At 27.9% G+C, this 25,818-nt stretch overlaps 2 protein-coding genes across 2 annotated transcripts; one reads left to right on the forward strand and one right to left on the reverse strand.

Moving 5' to 3' along the window:
* The first annotated feature begins 2,776 nt into the window (after positions 1-2,776).
* Positions 2,777-3,291, forward strand: LOC145102321 (30S ribosomal protein S31). The gene has a single exon (XM_079039704.1). It carries the CDS (start codon positions 2,850-2,852, stop codon positions 3,132-3,134), a length of 285 nt encoding a protein of 94 aa, XP_078895830.1. The 5' UTR covers positions 2,777-2,849; the 3' UTR covers positions 3,135-3,291.
* A 1,243-nt stretch (positions 3,292-4,534) lies between these two features.
* Positions 4,535-7,923, reverse strand: LOC145102322 (endoglucanase 24-like). The gene is made up of 4 exons (XM_079039705.1): positions 7,380-7,923; positions 5,650-5,949; positions 5,404-5,565; positions 4,535-5,305 (listed from the first exon to the last, which is right to left on the reverse strand). Exons 1-4 carry the CDS (start codon positions 7,806-7,808, stop codon positions 4,697-4,699), a joined length of 1,500 nt encoding a protein of 499 aa, XP_078895831.1. The 5' UTR covers positions 7,809-7,923; the 3' UTR covers positions 4,535-4,696.
* Positions 7,924-25,818: the final 17,895 nt, after the last annotated feature.

Consider the following 25,818-nt stretch of genomic DNA (forward strand, 5'->3'; position numbering starts at 1 on the left):
CATGTATATTTTGTTCATCCAACATAGATATCAAGAACACAAATAATATGCACACATAGCACGTAATTTATATTAAATACTTCATATCTATGTGTAAGATGAAAGTAACTATGCACTCACTTGTTAAAGTGATGACTTGAAACTCGGGCAGCGTTTCGCTTCTAACAATTTTCTTTTCATTCGACGAAACCTAGTATCATTATTACTAAATTTTCGTCTAATATTTATTGCGACTAATTATTAGTCTAAATTCATCATTAACTCAAAGTCTAATGTCATGATCTATCACGTAAGGGACAAACAGGTAGGATTATATCAGAGGTAGGGTCCGTTTGGTATACGAAGTATACTGTTTGGAAAACCCACTTTAAACACCTCACTAAATCACAGCCTAGACATCATCCCCGTAAGTAGATCAATCAGTATAATGACTTTGAATCATTGACAAATCTTGTTTATAGGTTCATAATAACGATAATGAACTTAAACATAAGTTATACTTAAAGTAGGGTAAGCATAACTCACTTACAAGGGGGTTTAGCGAGGAACCGGGCTCTGCTCGGACAGAACTTCTGAGCCAAAAGCTCTTCTTATCGGGGCCTTCTAGCGCTCTGGGACTCGCCTCTAACACTTATGAAGTTCTAGGGAATGGAAGAAAGGGTTTGAGGTTATGGGGAGAGATTGGTAACAAAAGGTGTGAAGAAAATGAGAGATTTGCGACTCTATTTATAGGCTAGGAAAATGCATTATGCGGGGCGTAATTTTGAAGTACGTTGGGCATACCAAGCCCTACACTGGACGCACGCAGGCCACGTGTCAGCATCGTGTGCAAAGTCGTGGGGAAGATGGTGGGGTTGAGATCTTGCCACGTGTCAGCCTCGTATCTTAACCCATAATTTAATTATCTTCTAAATTCCGTAACTTTTGCATACGAGCTCCATTTTTGACGATCTTTATATCCACGCATAAGTAGCGACGTGATCTACAACTTTTGTTTAGACTCTGTCGACTATTTTTTACTTTACTTTTAAAGTTATGTTTTAACAGATTTAGACAATTAAAGTCCGTTAAAAATTCATAACTTTGTCATTCGATGTCCGATTTCGACTGTCTTTATATCGTTGCGCTCCTATTAACGAGATCTTCGATTCTCATTTAGATTGCGTCGGCTAAAAAATCGATCTAGCTAAAATTCGATTTCCGGGCTGCATACTGTTATGTCAAATCTTAGAAAAATCATAACTTCCTCTAACGAAGTCAGACTTGGACGTTCTCTATATGCATGCTCTCGGTTTAACGTATACTATGACTTTCGTTTAGATTGCTAACGGTAAAAAGTATTTTATCGCGAACTCACTTTTTATGATACACAGCATCGTGCCGGTTTTGTCGCAAAACTTTGACGAGTCATAACTTCTTCGTTATAAGTCATATTTCAACGTTCTTTATATTTCCGGAATCTTTGTCACAGCTACTTCAACTTTCTTCATTGATATTGGGTCTATTTATTATTTTATTTTTTGACATATATTTTTATTATTATTTTATTACATCGTTATATTTACATATGTAGCACATAAATCACATAATACTCAAATAAATCTTCTTCGTTACTTCAAAATAGTTGAAAATTGTTGACCATAACTATTATATTATCTTATTAATGTTTAGCTAAAAATGCGGTTAGTCTTCCTTCTTGTAGTGATAACAATGAGTACTCCTTAAAATTATATTTTCTTGCCTGTAGAAGTCTTTTCAATCAATTGCTCCTTCTTTGTCATTACCATCTTTTTCTTTCTTTTTTTCCCACTCAATATTTTTATATTTAAGATTTTTTTTACTAAAAGGTTCAAAACTTCAAGCCCATAAAAATAGTATCTTACATAATAAAACACATAAGATAGATAAATAATAAATTAGTTAACTTTAGAAAAAAAAAACTTCTAAAAATGTAAACCATTGGTGAAATTATTTGATAAATGTTTTTTTTTTCAACATAAAGTTAATGAAAAAATAATATGACAGAAGTAAAATAAACTTTTGAAATGTCATCTTTTATGAGCATCTATAATGATGGTAGTTTTTTTCTAAAACTCTTTACTATTTCAATAAGTTTTTTAATTCTTTTTTTACTATTGAAGAACAAGTTTTAAAAACTAATTCAAAACACTCTATTTATATTTTTATTTATATTTAGATGTTAGATTTTTCTTTAGTAATTAATCATTTGATTTAATAAACAAAAAATAAATAAATATAGTTTATTAAAAAGTTATATAAATTAAAAGTAATTTTTAAAACTTTCAAAATTAAAAATTATTAAAAGTTATAAAACATCACGGTTACATAGTATTTTATTATTTTTGTACTTTTATAACTATAAGTATGTAAACCTTTATCATCTTTTATAATATCGGAAAAAAATATCCAATAAAATTATAACATACCTTAGTAAAATTATAAATTACATGAGAGACTAATAAAATATTCAAGATAAATAACTGATAAAATAATTACTTTTTTATTTTAAAAATGTTAACTATGTTTAGCAAAAAAAAAATATGTTTTCTAGCCTAACGGTAACCAATGTTGTTCTCTTTCAAATTTTTAAATAATTTAAAAATAGTTTAGTATATTTTCCTTTTAAAAAAATTATTGTGTAAAAGTAAATAAAAAATGGGATGTGACAAAAGTTATAAATAAATAATTTTATTTTGTAACTTAAAAAAAAAAAGGAAAAGGTTTTGAATTGCCTGAAGGGTATATGTGGAAATATAGTTACGAGGAAGGCGAAGTTATCATGTGTACGCGTCGACTTACATTCTAGGGTTTCAGCAGCGATCAGAGAGATGGCAATGTTGATCCAACGATGGGGCACAACGGCGAAGCGATTACTACTAACGGCTGAGCAACGGTACGCATTTACTTCATTATCACCATCGTCAACGTCGACTGCTCCGGCGCCCTCACCTGTTCTGTGCGGGAGGGGGGATAAGAGAACGAAAAAGGGGAAGATTTTCAAAGGGTCGTACGGAAACTCGAGGCCGAAGAAGGAGAAGAAGATTCAACGGATTAAGGACAAGCTCGAGGTCCCCAGGTCAACTCCTTGGCCTCTCCCTTTTAAACTCATTTGATTTCTATTCTGTAGCGCTATTTGGATTTTTGAGTATGATCTTAATTTTCAAGAATTGTAGCAGTGTTCTTGTTGATGTGCTGTTATAAAGTATTGATATGAAATTTGATGTAGTTCATCGTTCAAATGAATAATCTACTGGTTTTATTGATTTATAACATTTCATTTTCGAAATCAATAGGATTGATGTTTTCTGCTGATGATTTGTAGTCGCTATGAAGTTTGATTAAGTTTATCTTTTTACTGAACAATTCACTGTTGGTTTGATTTCGAAACTGAATCAAAGTGTCAGTTTGATTTGTTGGCAAAAAGAATTGAATGTTTGAAGATCTCTTGTTTTTGTATGACTTTTTATCAGATATCGATATGCAATTTGATTAAGTATAATTTTTTCTAAAATATGTTTCACAGGTGATTTTGATTAGCAACTGAATAGAATGTGTATGTTTGATCTGTTTTAAAGGAAATCTAACTTTGAAGATGTCTAGAGATGATTTCTTTCAAATGAGTAATTCACTGTTTTGTTGGCAGAAAGAAGCATAAGTTTATGAATTTCTAGATATGTTCTTGTTGATTATTTTTAAATGAATAGTTTACTGGTCTTATAATTTAAAAAATTAATCAAACTTAAATGTTGACTAGAATTCTAGAGATGTTCTTGTCAAGAGCAAACCACATGAAATAGCAATGTATTTTATGATTCTTATTAATAATAAAAGCAATGTACTTTATTTTTTTTATACCTATAACAGCATTGTACTTCAACTTTCTGACCTATAACGTTAATGCACTTGCAGTATATAAGCTTTAAAGAGCAACAAGATGTTACATTTCTTTACACATAAAAACCAATGTACTTACATTTCCTTATCCATAATAGCAAAGTTCTTATGTTTCCATAATAGCAATATGTAACACTTACACATGATAGCTACTCAATTGCATTTTTTTCACAAATAAGTAACAATGTATGAATGTACATACAATTCCTTACCCATATTAGCATCATACTTTCATTTCCTTAATAATAATAGCAATACATAACAAAAATCTATATTATTCATTATTAGTAGTAGCAAAATACAAGCACACTACTATTATTGGTACCAACTATAGTAATATTACTATTATTTGTAAAAAGAATGTAAGCACGTTGTTATTATGCATAAAAAATGTATGCAACACATAAAATAAAGTACAATGGTTCGACTAACAAGAGTCAAGTAAAGTGCTATTTCCCACAACTTGTCGTATTGTGAAGAAATGGAAGACTGTTGCATAAAATAACATGTTACTGGTTACATGTATATTTTGTTCTTATTAAGAAACATAGTTGGATATTTCATCTAAAAATTACTCCTTTGTTACATAAACTAAAAACATATATAAACATCAATCGCATAAACAACCATTTAACTTCAAATAAAATTACCACCCAAACATTGTACTTAAAATCATGCTCAAACCTATCTCTTCCTTCTTGGCTTAGCACAAGATGAGAGACTTTCTTCCCTAAAACCCAAAACATCAATATACTCCATACTAATCAAAACTCTCAATTCGCTAACTAGGGTTAGGGTTAGCCGAAAAATACGCCAACACACCCACAAACGGTGCGTTAATGTAAGTCGTAGGCTCAGATTTTCTAAAATCTGCCCTATCATCCTCGTACAGATCATCCTCACCGGGCCCACCCACCACAGCTCCAACCAAAACATTGGGATTCGGGCCCGACGAGTTAAAATAAACCGATCCTTCTTTACACCCAATGAACTGCGGGTGGTCCCTAACAGACGGCAGGGACGACCCGCGGTGATGAATCCGTTGCGGGTACCTATCACTATACCCAACCATATACGACATCCCATTAGGGTTTTCCCCGAGGATGTAATCCACCTGGCGTTTGGCCATCTGGCGAAGGAATGTGGGCCCCACACTTACGGAACCACAATTTATTGATGTTGATGATTGTTGTAGGTATTTTGCGTAAACTAATAGTAAGAATGTGATTGTGGTTGAATGTTGTAAGTTGCTTCCACCGGGTCGGAAGATTAGGCCTCCCGGAGTGTATTCCATGTGAGAGTAAGACGAGTCGGGTATTAACGTGCACATGAAGCTATCCGCGGATGCTTTGTAAGATTGGAGATTATACAAATTGTCTTCCACAACTTCCTACATTTCAAATCCAAAGGAGTTTATTGCAATTTCAATAACTACAAGGGCCTAAAGTGTATATCTCAACAACTTGTTATTGCTTTATTGGAGTTTACCTTGGAAACAAGAACATTTAGGCCAGCATGTTTATTGTCCCATCCAAACTCATTAATATTTTCATCAGCACCAAGTGTTTTACCATTGTTTTGTATGTAATCCAAGTAGTTTTCACCTCCTGATGCTCTTCTTAACCATGCCGCTCCCCATAATAACTCATCCTTCCAAATTAATTATTTCTTTTCAATTTTTTGTTTTTGATTAAAAAAAAAAAAGTTCAAGAGCTAAATAGATAAATTGGTTACCTGATATCCATCAAAGTCACAGTAATAAGGACAAGCAGCTTCCCTAATGTCTGAATTATCACTGTAAGCTCCTCTGTAAGTATCAGCAAATTCAAAAACTCTTGTGGCTGTTCTTAAAAGTGTGTCTGAATAGCCTGGATCAGAAGACCGGAAAGCCATGGATGAAGCGGCTAGAGCCGCTGCGGTCTCTCCGGCTACATCTGAGGCTGGGTTTGGTGCACTCACGGTGTACACGGTTCGAGCCGTGTCCATGTCCTCTGGCCTTTCCCAACAGTTATGGTCATTCATCGGCTCACCTACCTACAATAAATTGAAAAACATTTTTACATTCGTTTCAATTTTTATCATATTGTACTTTGAAAAATCCACTCAACTATTGTATTTATTGTTATAATTTGATAGATTTTTTTAATTTACGGTATGCAATAGAAAAAGGTGAAAGTAAAATGCTACAATATATTATTGCTATTTCTTGTAAGCAGGGACATAAATTAACCCGATAAGCTATACATGAGTTTTTTGTTTTTGTTTTTATTTTTTTAACACAGCAAAAAAAGAAAGGTTATTTAAAAAAGTTAAGGAACGAAAGGTTTTTAAACATCACGGGTTCAATTTATGTGGGGTCCACCAACAGAAGTGGATAGGGAGGTGACGCTAATAAATCCAACACAAGACATAATACACACTCACTTACATTAGCCTCACGGGTTGTCCTACAAAAGGACCAAAAACATTCAACTCCAACCAACACAAACTTAAAACCTTTAAAGACTTAAACGCTCTTAACAACCATATGTTTTTTTATTAATAGTTGTCTGGATAGATAATCTTTAAAATATATTTGAAAAAAGTAACTAACCAATATAAGAAATCAAAAGGAAAACATAAATAAATAAGGACAAACTCATAAAAAGTTAGTATAAAACTCATTTCTTTGGTTTTTCTATTGAGTTATTCTTTGTGCATAAGCCAAAAAGAAAAACTCATATCTAGATTCTAGCTTATGTCATGTGCCATTAAGAAAAAACCATTACCAAACGTTCACCACTAAGAGAAAAAACATTACCAAACATTGACCACGATCCAATAAAAAAGAAAAAACAAAACACACATAATAAAACTGAAACAATTATGCCAAATCCATCACTGACAATCATAATAATAATTTTAACAGATTATTATTCTTATTAATAATAAAAAAAAAATCACTGGTTGAAGTAAATAACAAATGTGGTCATGCTACAGGTTTTGTGCACCGAATACCCGCTAACAGATTTTACTAGTTGGATAGTGGATAGCCCATGCACATCACCATATAATACACATAACACATCAACAAATCACTTTCAGTTTTTACTTGCAATCATTCATTGAATGTTTACATATAAACTAATTTGTATTGAGAGTAAACCAAAAAAAAAATGCATAGATCAAAAAAAAATGTTACCCAAACATAATGATGGTATATGATATGATTATTATACTAAAATGGAATGTTATATCGCGTTTTATTAATGATTGTTGTAAAATTTATGTGACATACATGTTAGCATTATTTTAAAGGAAAGCTTTAATCCACCCCACCGTCATTATTTTTGTCCTGTATAGCCACATTAAGGAGGTTCAACAACTGCTAGACCACTTCACCTATATTACCAAATTGCCCTCACCTCTACCAATCAATTACACTCACACCAAATAATTCATAACATAGCAGTTACTAATCGTACCTGAACAACAATCCGATCCGGTTGCGCCACCGTCTTCAGCAAATAATCAGTGGACCACCTAATCGCCACCAACGCATTCCTTAATTCCGCCGGCGGCATCATCTCTCCAAATTCAATCACACTCCACGCCAGCATCGTCGTCGTGAACGCCATCGGAAAACCGAACTTCACATTATCTCCGGCGTCGTAGTACCCGCCGGTGAGGTCGGCATTGACGGTTGAACCGTCTCCGAGTCCCGAATGCCCCCGCCAGTTCATTCTCTGGTCGTTTGGGAGGTAACCGGAGCGCTGGCCTTCGAAAAACAGGATTGATTTAGAGAGCGCTTCGCCATATATTAGATAGCTCGAATTACAGGGAGAAATTCGAAGAATGAGAACTGAAATTTGGAGAAGAAATGGGAAGAAGAAACGTGAAGCGACAGGCTTCATGGTTGCTTTTTGGCGCTTAACTTATGAGAGAGGAATCAGGAATGTGTCGCCGAGGGATTTATATATTCACTCTCTTCCTAACAAAAACTAATTAAAGCCGTTATATTTTTTTTTTCATATTAAACCATAACTTTCATATGTTTTCTTTCTAAAAAAGCTGTTTCATATATATATATATATATATATATATATATATATATATATATATATATATATATATATATATATATATATAAAGAGAGAGAGGGGGGAATATGTGGATGTTATATATACCTAATATTAGATAAGATATAGAAGTATAGAACCATAAAAAACTATATAAAAATGCAAGTATACATAACGTAGGTGTCGGAGAAAGTTATGAAAATTTTACTAGAGGTCTAATAAAAAACACATTCGAACTACTACATAAATTTTGGGGATGAATTACAAAATATAAAATAATATGAGTTTAAAAGCAAAAGGAATAAGCTAACGGTGAAAGAAAATTGTGTTTTTAATCAAAATAAAGTCAATTAAAATAGTTTTATATTTAATACTACATACATGACAGCCACATATTCACTTTTATATATATATATATATATATATATATATATATATATATATATATATTAACGATCCTACGATCCTACCGCGAACCTACAAAAAAACAATCCAAGTAAGATCGGGATCGATTTACGTATATGAGATTATAAGATCGTACGATCATACCATCAGGATTGTGATTTTAACAACCATGGTTTACAACGTGTATCTTTGATTTTATACATTTTTATTTTCAAAAAAGAAAATGTCTAGAAAAACCTTTGATTTTTTTCTTTATCTAAAAAAGCCCTTGCATTTGGCAAACTTTTTTTTGGCTAATAATTCTTAATTTTTTTTATGTTTTTTATGGTGTTATTGATAATCTTCAAAATTAATATATGGATGTGACATTTTTTTTTGTTCAAAACAAAAAGAATGGATGTCGTGTCCAATTATAGCAGACAAAATGCATATCAAAATCTATTTGTAGATGCACGAAGATTGGAGCATGTGAAGAACAATGGTCTAAGCTGACTTAGTATCTTAGACAACGATCTAAGCTTGCTTGGTATCTTAGATCGCTCATGATTATGGCTTAGAGGTTAGAGCTTAAGGCTTGTGGCTTAGGGATTTTTGTTTATGTCCCAAGGATTTCAAATTATGGCTTATGACTTATGGTTTAGGGCTTATAGCTTATGGCTAATGGTTCATGGTTTATGCTTTATGGCTTAAGACTTAGGGCTTTTGAATTACATCTTATGTTTTAAGGCTTAAAACTTATGGCTTATGGCTTAAGTCTTGGGGCTTAGGATTAATGCTTAAAGGCATAAGGCTTATGTAATATGGGTTAGGGCTTATTGCTTATGGCTTATGGCTTATGGGTTAGGGCTTATTGCTCATGGTCTATGACTTAGGACTTAGGGCCTAAGTTTACAAATTTTAGCCTTATGGCTAAGGGATTTGGCTTATGGTTAAGGATATAGGGATTACAGACTTAGAGCTTATGGTTTAGGGCTTAGTACTTAGGGTTTATGGATTTTGTCCTTATGGGTTAAGGATTTGGCTTATGGTTCATGGCTTAGAGATTATGGGCTTAAGGTTTATGGTTTATGGCTTATGATTTAAGGATTATGTGTCACACCCCAAAACCGAGAACGGCGGAATACGTTCTGGGGTGGAGGACGTCATGTACAGTATCATAACAATGCATAATAGTAAAAACAAGCAACAACATCCATTGCATTAACATCATAATTGTAATACAAGTGTGTTCTGTACAGTTTGTTAGACACCAAAAGTATAAACAAAATAAAAGATGACTCTTGTATGTGCTCCATCTTCTCAAAAGTGGCATCAGTACCTGCCTATTGTTGACCTGAGAATACAAGTTATTTTGAAAACGAGTATCAGCATAAAGCTGGTGAGTTCATAAGTATTTAGTGTCTTTGCTCGTATAAAAAGTGTTTTCAATCATGTAGTAAAATAGCTGTTATCAAAGTTTGAAAATAGTATGATCTCTAGAAAACCCTATATTTTCCAGCAAAAGTAGTCTTCTACCAAGACTTGGTTATTTGTGAGTTTGATCCTTTAGAAATGTAAAATTTTTCCCAATGAAATTATTAATATGAAAATATAGCGTTAGGCTTCACTCATGTAAGGTAATTGGGAAAATAACGTTTTACCCCAACAATATCATTGTCGGCTGAATGTAATAAAATGCAAGCTCCAGGTAGTATTAAATGTACAATACACCTCAGGGTGTTTGTTTGGCCTTTAATTCATAATGTGTTAGTTAAAGGTTAGAATGTGGACTCGTATGTAACCATGCTGATTGACGATCGAATAACTGTTGACCCTCCAGGTCATATGTAGTATGGTGACATTTTGTCATCCCTGGGCGTAGTCGGCGTGGACTGTAGCTAGTAGTCGGGATGTGGGAGTGTCTGTCCCGTATAGATCTATACACATAATGCCCGCTCTCCCTCCAGGAGACTCTGGTTACACGGTGATAACACAATGAAGTGTTGTATCGAGAAGTAGTATGTCACATTCTGTTTTAGTATATTCTCTTGTATTAGTGTATAATGTACTTCTTGGTATAATGTGTCGAGTGTTCTCTTGTATAGTATATAGTACCCTCGTTGTATAGTATTAATCGTGTATCGACTCGTAATAGTACTAACTATAGTAAGTATCATGGTAATAATAGTAACGGGTGGGAATCCTTACTTATACCTGTTATAGTTAAATAGAAGTGTTAGTTGCATACCTTGGGTACACAAAGGTATTGAACTTGAAATGAAGGCTTTTATATCCAACACAAATATATATGATATATAACTAAGAATTCAACGACAGTCGGACAGATAACAAAATACCCTAAGTCCACAATCAAACAAGAATAAGAAGTAAGGTGAGCTATCAGTCCTAAGTCCTTCAAGTCTTACTTATATAAATATATTGATGTAGATATGGTTTGGGAAACAAAGGAAGTTTGAAAGAGTTTGGAAATAGTTTTTATAAAAAAATTTACGTGGAAAATGAGTTAAATAAACATTTAGAACAGTTTTGTTGTCAAAGCAATTCAAAAATATAGAAAATCCTTTTTAGTTGCAAGCTATAAGTCACATGTGATTGATACTATAGCATGTTGGATTCAACTTGTATCCCCCCCCCCCATAAAAGCATTCAAAAACGTTTGAAAGGTTAATTAAAGGGTATGAACTCACTGTTTAACGTAGGGTTCGAGTATGAGATCGATATGAGTGCTGAGTGTCAACGGATGATCTAAACGCAAGTGGTCCCTATTAATCATATGGTGACACATATATGAGTTAGAGTTAGGGTGTTTCATGACTAAACATGATGGGGAATCACCCTAAGGGCTTGGAATCACTAAGTCTAAGTGTCCCATGTTCCATACTTAATGATCTATGCAAGTTTAAGGCCAAATATGAGTATTAGAGTGGGTGTATGGCCATAAAAGTGAGTGTGCGGCTAGGGAATGCAGCCAGACTTGTGTGTGAGGCTGCACACTGGAGTGTGCGGCCGTATAGAGGGTGTGTGCGGCCGTACACTCCTTGTTTGAGTCCTATGTGTCGATTTTGAGGGGTTTCAAGTGTCAAACTAAGTCTTAGATCGATTATAGAGGCCATACCCTCACTTTGGAGGATGTTTTGAGTGTGTGCGGCCACCTAATGAAGGTGTGCGGCCGCACTCCTTCAAGGGGTGAAGAACACGAAGAACACTATGAGTTTTAAGCTTAGATTCAAGTGTTTTACCTCTATAACAAGCTAAAAGATGATGTTCTTCATGTTTTGGAGGCCTTTCTAAGTGTTCTTGGATGATGTTTCTAGAGAGAGAAAGTAGAGAGAGAGAGAGAAGGTGCAGCCAAAAGTGAATGGAAGGGGGGTCCTCTACTATATATAGGATCGGGTGTGAGGCTGGAGGGGGTTTGCGGTTGGGTGTGCGGCTGGCTGGCCGCACTTTCTGGTGTGCGGCCGCACACACCTCTCTTGGTGTGTTTGGCTCGATTTTGTGATGCAACACCCTTCCTAACCCTTCTTAAGGCCTATATATATATATAGGAATGAGTTCTATGGAAAACAAATAACTAGGGCAACATCTACCGAAACCAATAATCAAATGACACGTGTCCATTTCTTTCTTCACAAGTAATGTATTGTGGAAGTTATTGTGGAAGTGATGTGTTGTCATGTTTTCATTGGTTCAAATATGTGTTGCCCTAATCATTCATTTTCCATATAACTCTTCCCTATATATATATATATATATATATATATATATATATATATATATATATATATATATATATATATATATATATATATATACTAAGCCTAAAGCACTCGTGCGGACCCAAAATTCTGCTAAAAGATGCTAAATTCAAGTGAATTATGGATATATGGATCGATTGTACAGTGTAAAAGTGTCAGGTTGTCACATTATGGCTTAGGGGATTGTAGCAAGTGGATGCTAACAAGAAAGATGAACAATTTAATCCGACTTAGTATGTTTGATTTGTGTTGGAAAAATGCATAACAATTTTAGATTAACGCTTGTTGGCAAAATTCATATCAAAATCTAGTTACATGATGCTATGAGATTGTAGCAGGCGAATACTAATAGTTTAAGCTAACTTAGCATCTTAGTTTCTGGAGTAAATTACATGATTCGTCCCTCGTCCAAGTGTCAAATTGCTCGTTCAATCCCCATTTTCAAAAATTAACTCGGATAGTCCCTTATATAGTTAAAAATTACATGTTTTGTCCCTTAAAGCACTTACCATACATAAACTGTATATTTTGCCCTTATTCTTTTATTTTTGATTTATTTTTATATTGTTATTATTATTAATTATAATTTTAAAGAAATCATTAAATAATTGGGCCCCGCCTCTGTATATCCTTCTTCTTCCTATTTTCTTTCATGAATCACCACCCCACCACCGACCTGCATTAGCGTCGATGCTCCACCACCACTACATCGCTGCTGCTCCGCACCCAATAAAGACACAATATGGCGCTGTCTCCCTCTTTCTCACCCACTCCCAACAGGAATCCAAAGCCCTAGCTAACCAAAGCCGTTTCCAACCTTCCTCTCCTGCCTCTTTCACCCCAGAATGTCAACGATACCACCTGTGACCTCCTTCACCTATATCATCATTGAACACCGCTTCAGATGTTTAAGTAATCGTTGCCTCCAAGCCTTTGTACGATAGGGTTTCGTCACATTTGCGTCGCCATCTCCGTCCGCTAGGGTTTGGATCTCACAAGTAGCGGCGGATCTGTTGAAACCACGTGAAATAATTGTCCATCTCCACCAGATATGTTGGGTTACAATCGGATACGTTGGGTCGTACATCAATGAAGATGGATTTAGGTGAAGAAGATGAAGCTACCTTCGATAATGGCGATGACGGCTCTATCTCCGTCTCTCTTACTCTCTATTTATCTATATTGCATCAGTAAACACAAAAAATTTGTGTTTATGTTCCTTTGCTCCACCCGGTGTTTCTACAGGACCTGGTGGTCGACAGTGGTGGCTCAAGGACTAACTGGGAAGAAGAACGAGGGAAGAAGGGGTCATCGACAGTGTTTCTGAGAGAAAAAGAGGAGGTGGTTTGGTGGTAGAAGATGAACTCATGAAGATAAAATGATGATAAAGGATTGAAGGGTGTGAGTGGGGTTACTGTAAATGATAAGTGTTTGTAGTAGGGAGCCTTTTTGTTTTTCTTTATTTTTTATTTTTATTTTAGATTTTTAATAACAAACAAATCAAAAATATATCAAATAAGAAAGAGAAAGGATAAAATAGTCATTTTATGTTCGCCATGGACGGTCCGAATGAGAATAAAACATTATAGGGACGGTTCGAGTTAATTTTTGAAAATATTGACTAAACGAGCAATTTAACACTTGGACGGGGATGAATTGTGTAATATACTCTAGCTTCTTTTAAGAATCAAACAAAAGGACATATTCTAAACTCCAAACAATCTAAGATACCAATGAAGCTTGGATCGATGTTTTTCACACGCCACAATCTTCGAGTATCCTATAAATAGACTTTGATATGTATTTTACCAACAAAAATTGGACACAATATCAATCATATTTTGTTTTGAAAAAATCAAATGTCTCATTTAGATTTTAATGTTGTGAGAAATTATGAGCCAAACCAAAAACATTAGTCAAATGTAAAGATATTTTGGAGGATTTTTTTTCTTTTTTCTTTTGAAAATTAAGTCGAGCCTTTTTTTTTCAAAAAATATATAATAGTTATTTTTACAAAAATAAAGTTGAAGTTTAATTCAAAAAAGATTCATGCTATTTTTGTAATGAACCTAAACTTTTGTTATGATAGTTATTAACTAACTAATTAATTATATTAATAATTACTTCATCGACTTTTCAAATCTTTATATTCTAAGAAAATAATAGTTTCATTCTTCTTTTGACCATGTGTCATCATATTAGACATTCTAATTAATGTCATGCCACTTGTCAACTTATTGTTTCTTCATTTTAAATTTTAAAATTTAAATTTCTCACTCTAAATACATTAAATTCATAACATTACAATAAAAATTAAAATAAAATGAATACAAATTATAAGATGATATAATTTCACGTGTTTATTTAAATCAACTATTATAATTTTATATATCTAAAAAAGATCTCTTAATTAATCATTTATTTAAAATAATTGATTAATAATTTTAAGTTTTTATTATGAAAGTTTAATTAATTTTGTAACCATAGTTTACACGGATTATAAATTAGTATTTGATATACTATACTTATTAAGTAACTAATAAATAAATATGGAATTTATTTTCAAAAAGCGTTATGCTAAACTAGACTTACAAATCTCTCAAATTAGGTAGTCGTTGATATGAACAATGCTATGTGAAAATTATCTTTCGAAAAATTAAGAAAAAAATATATAAAAACATTATTATTCGATAGATGATAATTATTTTATAGGTTTTCATAAAACTATGATTATCTTACATCTAAAATATCATAGCATACCTATTAAATGAAAGTTTTTTGTTACATGTTATCACCTAATTTAATATGCCACATAATATTTTTTTTTAGTTTTTTCAATTTCATTTACATCCACTTGGCAAATTGTGGTTTTTTTGGCTTGATTATTTAATTATAAAAAAATCTAATCTAAAAATATAATAAAGAAAATAAGAAAATTTAAATGTCTCCATAAATGTTCACTTAATTTGTCAATTAATGTATTAAATTCAATTTAAATTTAAATTCATATCAACCTTCCTAATTGAGAAACATAATTTTCGTCTAATCCCTTTTGAATTCACGATAATTTGCAGAAACCTTGCAAAAATTGATTCATTCACAGCTAATATTGATATTCTTTCCAAATTCAGTTTTGTAAATTATTAAACATGTAATGTTTAATAAAATATATTAATTTTTTTTAAAAAAAAAACTTGTGTATTACACAAGTCAGTAATCAAATATTGTAAACCGGTTATTGTAATGTTAACTCGCGATAATCTACTATAATAAACGAATATTTTTTTGCCACATGTCACATTCTCATTCATTTTGTCAAATGTTGTGGTTATTTTAAATTAATCTTTTTCCACATGTCATTTTATGGGTTTTTTATTTTTTTTAAATCTCATATAATACTTAAATATAATATTACAATAAATCTACTCTAATAAATGAATGTTTTTTTTGTCATATGTCGTACTCTCATTTAATTTATCAAATGTCATTTTGTGGTTATTTTGAATTAATTTTTTTCCACAAGTCATTTCATGGGTTTTTCTTTTAATAAGTTAAGTGTAAAACCTGTGTATTACATGAGTTGATTAAAGAAAAAGGTTGACTAAAGAAAATAAAATATTAAAATGTAAATAATAAGTATTTTTCAAAATAAAATTTTGAAATAATGAATGAAGAAACATATTATTTGCAATTTAGTATAATATTTATTACATTTGATACTTTACATATATAAGTATAAGTATTATGTGACTTTTTAATTTTAAAAAATAAAAAAAACTATAAATTGACATGTGAATATTACTTATTTAAAAAATATCACAAAATGACAAGTATTAAAACACATTAGAGATTTACATGTGGTAAAATTATCTTCATTTATTATAGTAGATTCCACATAATACTTTAATGTAATAATTTCAATAAATATAATAATAAATGAATATCAATTTTCATTAATGAACCTACCTTCTTATTTCAAAATTACCAAATTAAAGCTCATTAGTTTATTTTGTTTATTTATTTAAATTTAAAAGATAAAAAAAATCAATTTTAATAATTCATTATATTTCTTATTTTTTTATAAATCCAAAATTCTTAAATATTTAGACCTTTATATTTAATTTTTTAATTAACCCACGTAATACATGAGTCTTATACCTAGTGTAGTAATAAATGGATATAAATTTCATTAATAAACTTACCTTTTAATTTTAAAATTCCCAAATTAAATTGCATTAGTTTTTTTATTTAAATTGTTTGTTTAAATTTAAAAGATAAAAAACATTTCAATTTTAATAATTCATTATTATTTTTTCATAAATCCTAAGTTCTCAAATATTTAAACATTCATATTTAACTTTTTTTTTTTTTAATTTTAAAATTAACCCATATAACACATGAGTCTTACACTTAGTTATATAATAAATACAAACTTATGTAGAAAGCCAAGTTCTAGTTTTAATTTGGTTATTGACAAAATTGGTAAAATGATGGATGATCATGTTAAATTTTAAAACATTAATTTGGATTTCAAAATCCCGTTGTTATTAACTTATGTGAAAATTATCTTTCGAAAAAATAAGAAAAAAAATATATAAACACATTATTATTCAGTAGATGATAATTATTTTATAAGTCTTCATAAAACTATGATTATCTTACATCTAAAATATCATATAATCAAATATTGTAAACTAGTCATTGAAACGTTAACTCGCGATAATTATATAATAAATACAAACTTATATAGAAAGTCAAGTTCTAGTTTTAATTTGGTTATTGACAAAATTGGTAAAATGATGGAAAATCATGTTAAAATTTAAAACATTAATTTGGATTTCAAAATCCTGTTGTTATTAACTTATTAAGCGTTTATATTATTTCCGATTACATGCTTAAATTAGAAAATTGCTTAATCAATCATTTATGATTAAACTGTTGTATTAACTTTCAACAATGATTATTGATTGATGCACATAATCCAATTTAAATATTATGTAATATAAATACTTCATTAAAATTATTTCAATAAATTTGTAAACGAGCAACCTTAACAATGTCAATAATCCATATATATTAATACCCGTGAGTTGTGCAGAAACATCTATACATTTGAAATATTTACAAATATATGTTTTCTTAAATATAACAATAACGTTGTTGTTGAATTTGATATATGATATTGTCATATTTATACACAATTTTAGACAATATTTTAATACATTTGTATTAATAAGGGAGTTGATCTGTACACAACAAATTTTATCCATACACAACAATTGGTGCTTTAAAATGTTGTATTGTACAACTATATAATGCATGAATTATTATGTATGGAAAAAAACTGTTGTGTACAAATCACTTACCTATTAATAATTTGGTAATGCAAAGACATATGATACTTATAAGATTAAATTGAATTTTGCAGCCAAAAGGAACACTCTTGAAGATAAAGGTCCATAACTAATGAGAACTGGAACTTTGGAGGATTGAAGATTAAAAGAAGGAAATTCCTGCTGAAAAGTCAATCTCACGACGTGAGGGGTCAAAGCTCATGATGTGAGTATCAGATTCTAGAAGATTAATATACGGGAAGTCAGAATCCGTGTTCAATACGGATAACTACCCAACTCACGACGTGAGACATCAAAGCTCATGATGTGAGCAACATATTTCCAAAACTTTAAATACTCCTTCACTCTTACGATTTGAGGAGGTTGGCGGAGACATATTCTGAAGAGAGAACCGAGTTTGAAGGTCATAAAAGTGAGAAAAACATCTGCTTGAAGGAGAATTGCTTAAAGATCGAGAGATTGAAGAGCATATTCATTACATTGGATTGATATTCTTTGATTATGTAGATTTTAATTGGATTTGTGTTTGTGTTTTCATCTATGAGTAGCTGAATTTAGCTACTTCCGTTTAGCTAGATGAAGCTTTAACTTTGTGGTTTAGTTTATAAAATTATGGATTTTAATAGTTGGTTTTGAGTTTGTGTTTGATTATCTTTACCTAACATGTTAATATTTGATACTTTGATTGCTTGAATTCAGGTTTTGTGTAGCTTAGTGACTATTAAACTACATGAACTTGTTACCTAGTAGTTTAGTGACTATGAAATTGTTAGAGCTAGGATCGACCAAATCGTAGATAAGTGATGAAAGTAACTAATTTAGTTGTGCTAGAGAACATAAATTATGACCATAATTGTGTTTATTTAGATCAATCTTACATAACTTATCCATATCTTATAACTGATTATGTGTTTGCTAGTGTGTGACCATACATAGTGTTACATGAATTAGTAAAAACATTAGTAAATTTGGACTTGAATTTCTAACAACATAATATTTGATAACCAACACTAACAGTCCATAATTAATAGCTAACCATAGAGGAAAAGTGGATTCGAACTAAACGGAAGTGTTTTTAGTAATTGATTGAAATTGTTAGTTAAGAGTTTAAGTTTATCTGAACTCGCAAAATCAGATAAAAATCAATTTAACTTTTGCTTGTTTTTTAGGTTAATTTTTAGTAATTAAATTATATAATTAAATCTGTTCCCTGTGTTCGATACCCGATTGTTAGTGCTATATTATTTGTGAGAAGGTACATTGCCTTAAATTTTAATAGTTAGTTAGATAGTTGGTAAAACTAATAGGTGGTATTATTACGTATCAATATAATAATTTGTATACTAAGTTCATATAATGTAGTGATTATTTTGAATTATATGATAATATATACATATATTAAAACTGCATAATCTCAATCGTTTGAATAACCTCTATCCGTGGGTTAATCATGAATGAAAATAAAAAAATAACATTTGGTTTTATGTTATTTATAGTTGTTGTTATTGTTAATTAATTTTTTAAAATTTATTTGCTCAACATTTTAATTTCTATCATTGTAATTATTTAAAACATCAAACATTGTTTTTTGTTTTTAAAGGTAACAATATAATCATTTATATATAGTTATTTTTAACTATTGTTATTGTAAGTAATTTTAAGCTAATTATTTGAAAGTTTTTAATGATTATAAAAATATCTTTAGAAAATATATTAGTTAAATTGAGATTATAATTTAGTTTTTGCATTTAGCACTACAATTGCTCACTTTTAACTATTCACAAAATATTTTTTGGGTTTTTTAGGTGGAACTGAAATTTATATTTAAGTTAACCATGTAATGTTATATTTAAATTAACAATTTAATTATTTTATCCAAACTGTTCAAAAGTTGTAGCTTCAAACTGATAATGGTTTACATACAAAATATTAAATTTAATAAATTAAATATAATATATACTATGTTAAAAGTTAAAGACATAACTTTATAAGTCGAAGTAAACATATTATTTTAATATTAAATTTTAGTTTATTTATGATTACACTTTAGGTTTGATATTTATTTAACCTTATTAACCAATTTATAATCATTATTAGAAAGACACTACAATTTATCACTTTTGACTATTTAATAAATATTCTTTGGGTTGTTTAAGTTGAACAAAAATTTATATTTAAGTTAACCCTATAATGTTATATTTAAATTAAACACTTAAGTATTTTATCAAAACTGTTTAACAGTTGTAGCTTTAAATTGATAATGATTTACATACAACAACATTTTAAAACTAATAAATTAAGTATAATGTGTTAAAAGTTAAAGACATGATTTTGTAAGTAAAAGTAAAAATAGCATTTTAATATTGAAATTTAGTTTATATATGATTACACTTTAGGTTTTATATTTATTTAACCTTATTAACCAACTTATAATCATTATTAGAAATAAATTTAAAAGTCATGCGAGTTTCAAATGAATGTGGTGAAAGAAAAAATGTTTCCTTTACAAATATTTGTTTTTTTAATATAACAATAACGTTGTTGTTAAATTTGATATAATAATTCGTATATTAAATTGATATAATATATTGATTATTTTGAATTATATCATAATATATACATCTATTATAATTGTATAATCTCAATCGTTTGAATGACTTCTACCCGCGAGTTACACATGAATAAAATCAAATATAATATATGGTTTAATGTTATTTATAGTTGTTGTTATTGTTAATTAATTTTTTAAAATTATTTGCTTAATGTCTAATTTATATCATTATAATTATTTAAAATATCAAACATTGTTTTTTGATTTTAAATGTAATAATATAATCATTTATATAGAGTTATTTTTAGCAATTATTATTGTAAGTTATTTTAACCTACTTTTTTAAAAACTTTTAACGATTATAAAAATATCTTTAGAAAACATTTTAATTAAATTGAGATTACAATTTAGTTTTTGCATTTATTACTACAATTTATTAGTTTTAACTATTTAAAAAATATTCTTTGGTTTCTTAAGTGGAACTGAAATTTATATTTAAGTTGACACTGTAATGTTATATTTAAATTAACAATTTAAGTGTTTTGTCCAAACTGATCAAAAGTTGTAGTTTTAAACCGATAATGGTTTACATACAACAACATTTTAAATCTAATAAATTAAGTATAATATGTTAAAAGTTAAAAATATAACTTTATAAGTAGAAGCAAAGATATTATTTTAAAATTGATATTTAGTGTATCTATTATTACACTTTAGGTTTGATATTTATTTAACCTTATAACCAACTTATAATCATTATTAGAAAGACACTACAATTTATCACTTTTAACTATTTACCAAATATTTTTTGGGTTGTTTAAATTAAACTAAAATTTATATGTAAGTTGACCTTGTAATGTTATATTTAAATTAATAATTTAAGTATTTTATACAAATTGTTCCAAAATTGTATCTTTAAAATGATTATGGTTTACATCCAACAATATATTAAAACTAATAAATTAAGTATAATATGTTAAAAGTTAAAAAAACATAATTTTATAAGTAGAAGCAAAGATATTATTTTATTATTGAAATTTAGTTTATATATGATTACACTTTAGTTTAATATTTATTTAACCTTATTACTCAACTTATAATTATTATTATTAGAAAGGAATTGAAAAGTCATGAGAGTTTCAAATGAATGCGGTGAAAGAAAAAATGCATGAGAGTTTCAAATGAATGTGGTGAAGCGAATGCATGCGCGTTGTGCAGAAACACCTATATAGTTGAAATCTTTACAAATATATGTTTTTTAAATATAACAATAAAGTTGTTAAATTTGATATACTAATTCGTATACTAAATTGATATAATATATTGATTATTTTGAATTATATGATAATATATGCATCTATTATAAATACATAATCTCAACTATTTGAATGACTTCTACCTACGAGTTACTCATGAATAAAATTAAATATAATATATGGTTTAATGTTATTTATAGTTCTTGTTATTGTTAATTAATTTTTTAAAATTTATTGGTTAGCATTTTAATTTCTATCATTATAATTATTTAAATCAACAAAATTTGTTTTTTGATTTTGAATGTAACAATATAATCATTTATATAGACTTATTTTTAAATATTGTTATTGTAAATTATTTTAAGGTACTTATTTGAAAACGTTTAATGATTATAAAAATATATTTATGAAATATGTTAGTTAAATTGAGATTATAATTTTGTTTTTGCATTTAGCACTACAATTTATCATTTTTAACTATTCACAAAATATTCATTGTGTTTTTTAAGTGGAACTGAAATTTATATTTTAGTTGAGACTGTAATGTTATATTTAAATAAACAATTTAAAAGTTAAAGACATAACTTTATAAGTAGAAGTAAATATAATATTTTAATATTGAAATTTAGTTTATTTATTATTACACTCTAAGTTTTATATTTCTTTAACCTTATGAACCAACTTATAATCATTATTGGAAATACACTACAATTTATCACTTTTAACTATTTACAAAATATTCTTTGGGTGGTTTAAGTTAAACTAAAATTTATATTTAAGTTGATCCTGTAATGCTATATTTAAATTTATAATTTAAGTATTTTATATAAATTGTTCAAAAGTTGTAGCTTTAAAATGATAATTGTTTACATCCAACAATATATTAAAACTAATAAATTAAGTATAATATTTTAAAAGTTAAAAATCGTGACTTTATACGTAGAAGTAAAGATATTCTTTTAATATTGAAATTTAGTTTATATATGATTATATTTTAGGTTTGATATTTATTTAATCTTCTTAACCACCTTATAATCATTATTAGAAAGAAATTGAAAAGTCACAGGAATTTCAAATGAATGTGGTGAAAGGAAAAATGCATGAGAGTTTCAAATGAATGTGATGAAAGGAAAAAATGTTTCTTTTATAAGTATACTAGACGAATATTCGCGCGTTGCGCGGAATAAAATTATACGGTTAAATTTTATGTAATCATATGTTATTGAAAATATTTATGTCATTTTTATTAACTATAAAATAATAATAATTACATTTAGTTGATGCAAAATTATAATTAATTTGCACAATAAATAATATAACACTTATTAAAATCAAATCATTTAATGGTCTGCTCATGCTTTACGTGTGTATAAAATTAATTGTTGTGACTTAGTAAGACATGTGGAAGATATGATGAATAAATTATTGACCCATATTTAAATTATCGCACTACTCCAGGGCAAGATGTATAGCCTTATATTTGCATCGATGGATTATTCGAGCATAGAACCCTCATTAAGGAAGTTCTCTTTCCAATATATATATATATATATATATATATATATATATATATATATATATATATATATATATATATATATATATATATTACTCACTTTTTTATTTAACTATTATTATAATTTATTAAATTTTAAATTCTTTTGATGACGTTTTAGTTTCATCATGAATATTATTTAAATTATCAACCACTGTGTGTAATATAACATAATTTATTTTATAATTTCTTGTTATTTTTAACTATTATTATTATTATTATTATTATAAATTAACTTTAAAAACAACTTAATTGAATTTTAGTTATTATATTTGTCGTATTTAATAACTTCTTTTCAAATAATTTAAAAAACATATGTTGGATTTTTATTACTTTAGTTTTTAAACTTTACACTATATTTTTAAGTTTGTTGATATATTAATTTAGGTTATGCATTTAACACTATATTTAAGTCAATAAATTTAGTATAGTATATTGATAATTCAATAAGTCTTCAATTTATGATTATGTTTATAATTAACAACATATTTAAGTTAATAAATTAAATACATCATGTGGAAATATGAAGAGTTAGGAATTTTAAAATGATGTGGTAAAAGAAAAAATATTCCCTGAATTATTTAACTGTTTGTAATGCAACATAATTTAATTTACAACTTTATGTTATTTTAATTATTATTATAAAGTAACTTAAAAACAACTTAATTGAGTTTTAGTTCTTATAAAAAATAGTTTTTGGACATCTTTTAGTTAATTCGACTTTTAGATTTAAGATTTTTATATTTATCGTATTTAATATTTTCCTTTTAACTATTTTAAAATATATACGTTGGATTTTTAAAACTTTATCTGATATTTTAGTTTAGGTTTTAATTTTTACACTATATTTTTAAGTTTATTTAATATATTAATTTAAGTTATGTATTTAACATTATATTGAAGTCAACAAATTTAGTATATCATATTGATAATTCAAGAAGTCTTTCATTTATGATAATGTTTATAACTAATAACATATTTAAGTTAATAAATTAAGTAAATTATATGGAAAGATGAAGAGCTGGGAGTTTCAAATTGATATGGTAAAAGGAAAAATATTTCTTTTCACACGTAATTGAAATCTTTACAAATATATGTTTTTTTTTAAATATAATAATAACGTTGTTGTTAAATTTATATAATAGTTCTACTAAATTGATATAATATGTTGATTATTTTGAATTATATGATAATATATACATCTATTATAACTGTATAATATCAACCGTTTGAATGACTTGTACCCGCGAGTTTACTCACGAATAAAATTAAATATAATATATGACTTAATGTATGACAATTTATCAATTAAAGTATTTTGTCCAAACTGTTTGAAAGTTGTAGTTTTAAATTGATAATAGTTTACATACAACAATATATTAAATATAATAAATTAAGTATAATATGTTAAAATTTAATATATTAAATCTAATAAATTAAGTATAATATGTTAAAATTTAAGTTTACAATTTAAATATTTTATACAAATTGTTCAAAAGTTGTAGCTTTAAAATGATAATGGCTTACATCCAAGAATATATTAAAACTAATAAATTAAGTATAATATGTAAAAAGTTAAAAAAAACATAACTTTATATGTAGAAGTAAAGATATTTTTTTAATATTGAAATTTAGTTTATATATAATTACACTTTAGATTTGATATTTATTTAATCTTATTAACCAACTTATAATCATTATTAGAAAGAAATGAAAGGTCATGGGAGTTTCAAATGAATGCGGTGAAAGGAAAAATACATGGGAGTTTCTATTATAATATATACATCTATTATAATAGAAAAAATGTTTCCTTTATAATATACTAGGCGAATGCCCGCGCGTTGCGCAAAAACACCTATATAGTTGAAATCTTTACAAATATATGTTTTCTTAAATATAACAATAACGTTGTTAAATTTGATATAATAATTCGTATACGAAATTGATATAATATATTGATTATTTTGAATTCTATTATAATATATACATCTATTAAAACTACATAATCGTAATCATTTGAATGATCTCTACCCACAAGTTACTCATTAATGAAAATAAAAATAATATATGGTTTAATGTATTTGTTATTGTTAATTAATTTTTTAAAGTTTATTTTCTTAATGTTTTAATTTCTATCATTATAATTATTTAAAACATCAGACATAGTTTTTTTATTTCAAAGGTAACAATATAATCATTTATATAGAATTATTTTTAACTATTGTTATAGTAAGTTATTTTAAACTACTTATTTGAAAACTTTTAACGATTATACAAATATCTTTAGGAAATACTTTAGTTAAATTGATATTATAATTTAGTTTTTGCATTTAGCACTGCAATTTATCACTTTTAACTATTCACAAAATATTATTTGGGTTCTTTTAAGTGAAACTGAAATTCATATTTAAGTTGACCATGTAATGTTATATTTAAATTAACAATTTAAATATTTAATCCAAACAGTTCAAAAGTTGTAACTTTAAACTGATAATGGTTTACATATAAATCTAATAAATTAAGTATAAAATGTTAAAAATTAAAAACATAACTTTATAAGTAGAAGTAAAGATATATTTTAATATTAAAATTTATTTTATTTATGATTATACTTTAGGTTTGATATTTATTTAACTTTATTAACAAATTTATAATCATTATTAGAAAGACACTACAATTTGTCACTTTTAACTATTTACAAAATATTTTTTGCGTTGTTTAAGTTGAACTAAAATTTATATTTATGTTGACCATGTAATATTATATTTAAATTAACAATTTAAGTATTTTATCTAAACTGTTCAAAAGTTGTAGCTTTAAAATGATAAAGATTTACATACAACAACATTTTAAAATTAATAAATAAAGTATAATATGTTCAAAGTTAAAGATATAACTTTATAAATAAAAGTAAATATATTATTTTAATATTGAGTTTACATATGATTACACTTTTGGTTATTTATTTA

The sequence above is a fragment of the Lactuca serriola genome, chromosome 4, assembly GCF_051521515.1.
Source record: "Lactuca serriola cultivar US96UC23 chromosome 4, Lser_US96UC23_V15, whole genome shotgun sequence".
In the NCBI taxonomy this organism is placed as follows: Eukaryota; Viridiplantae; Streptophyta; class Magnoliopsida; order Asterales; family Asteraceae; genus Lactuca; species Lactuca serriola.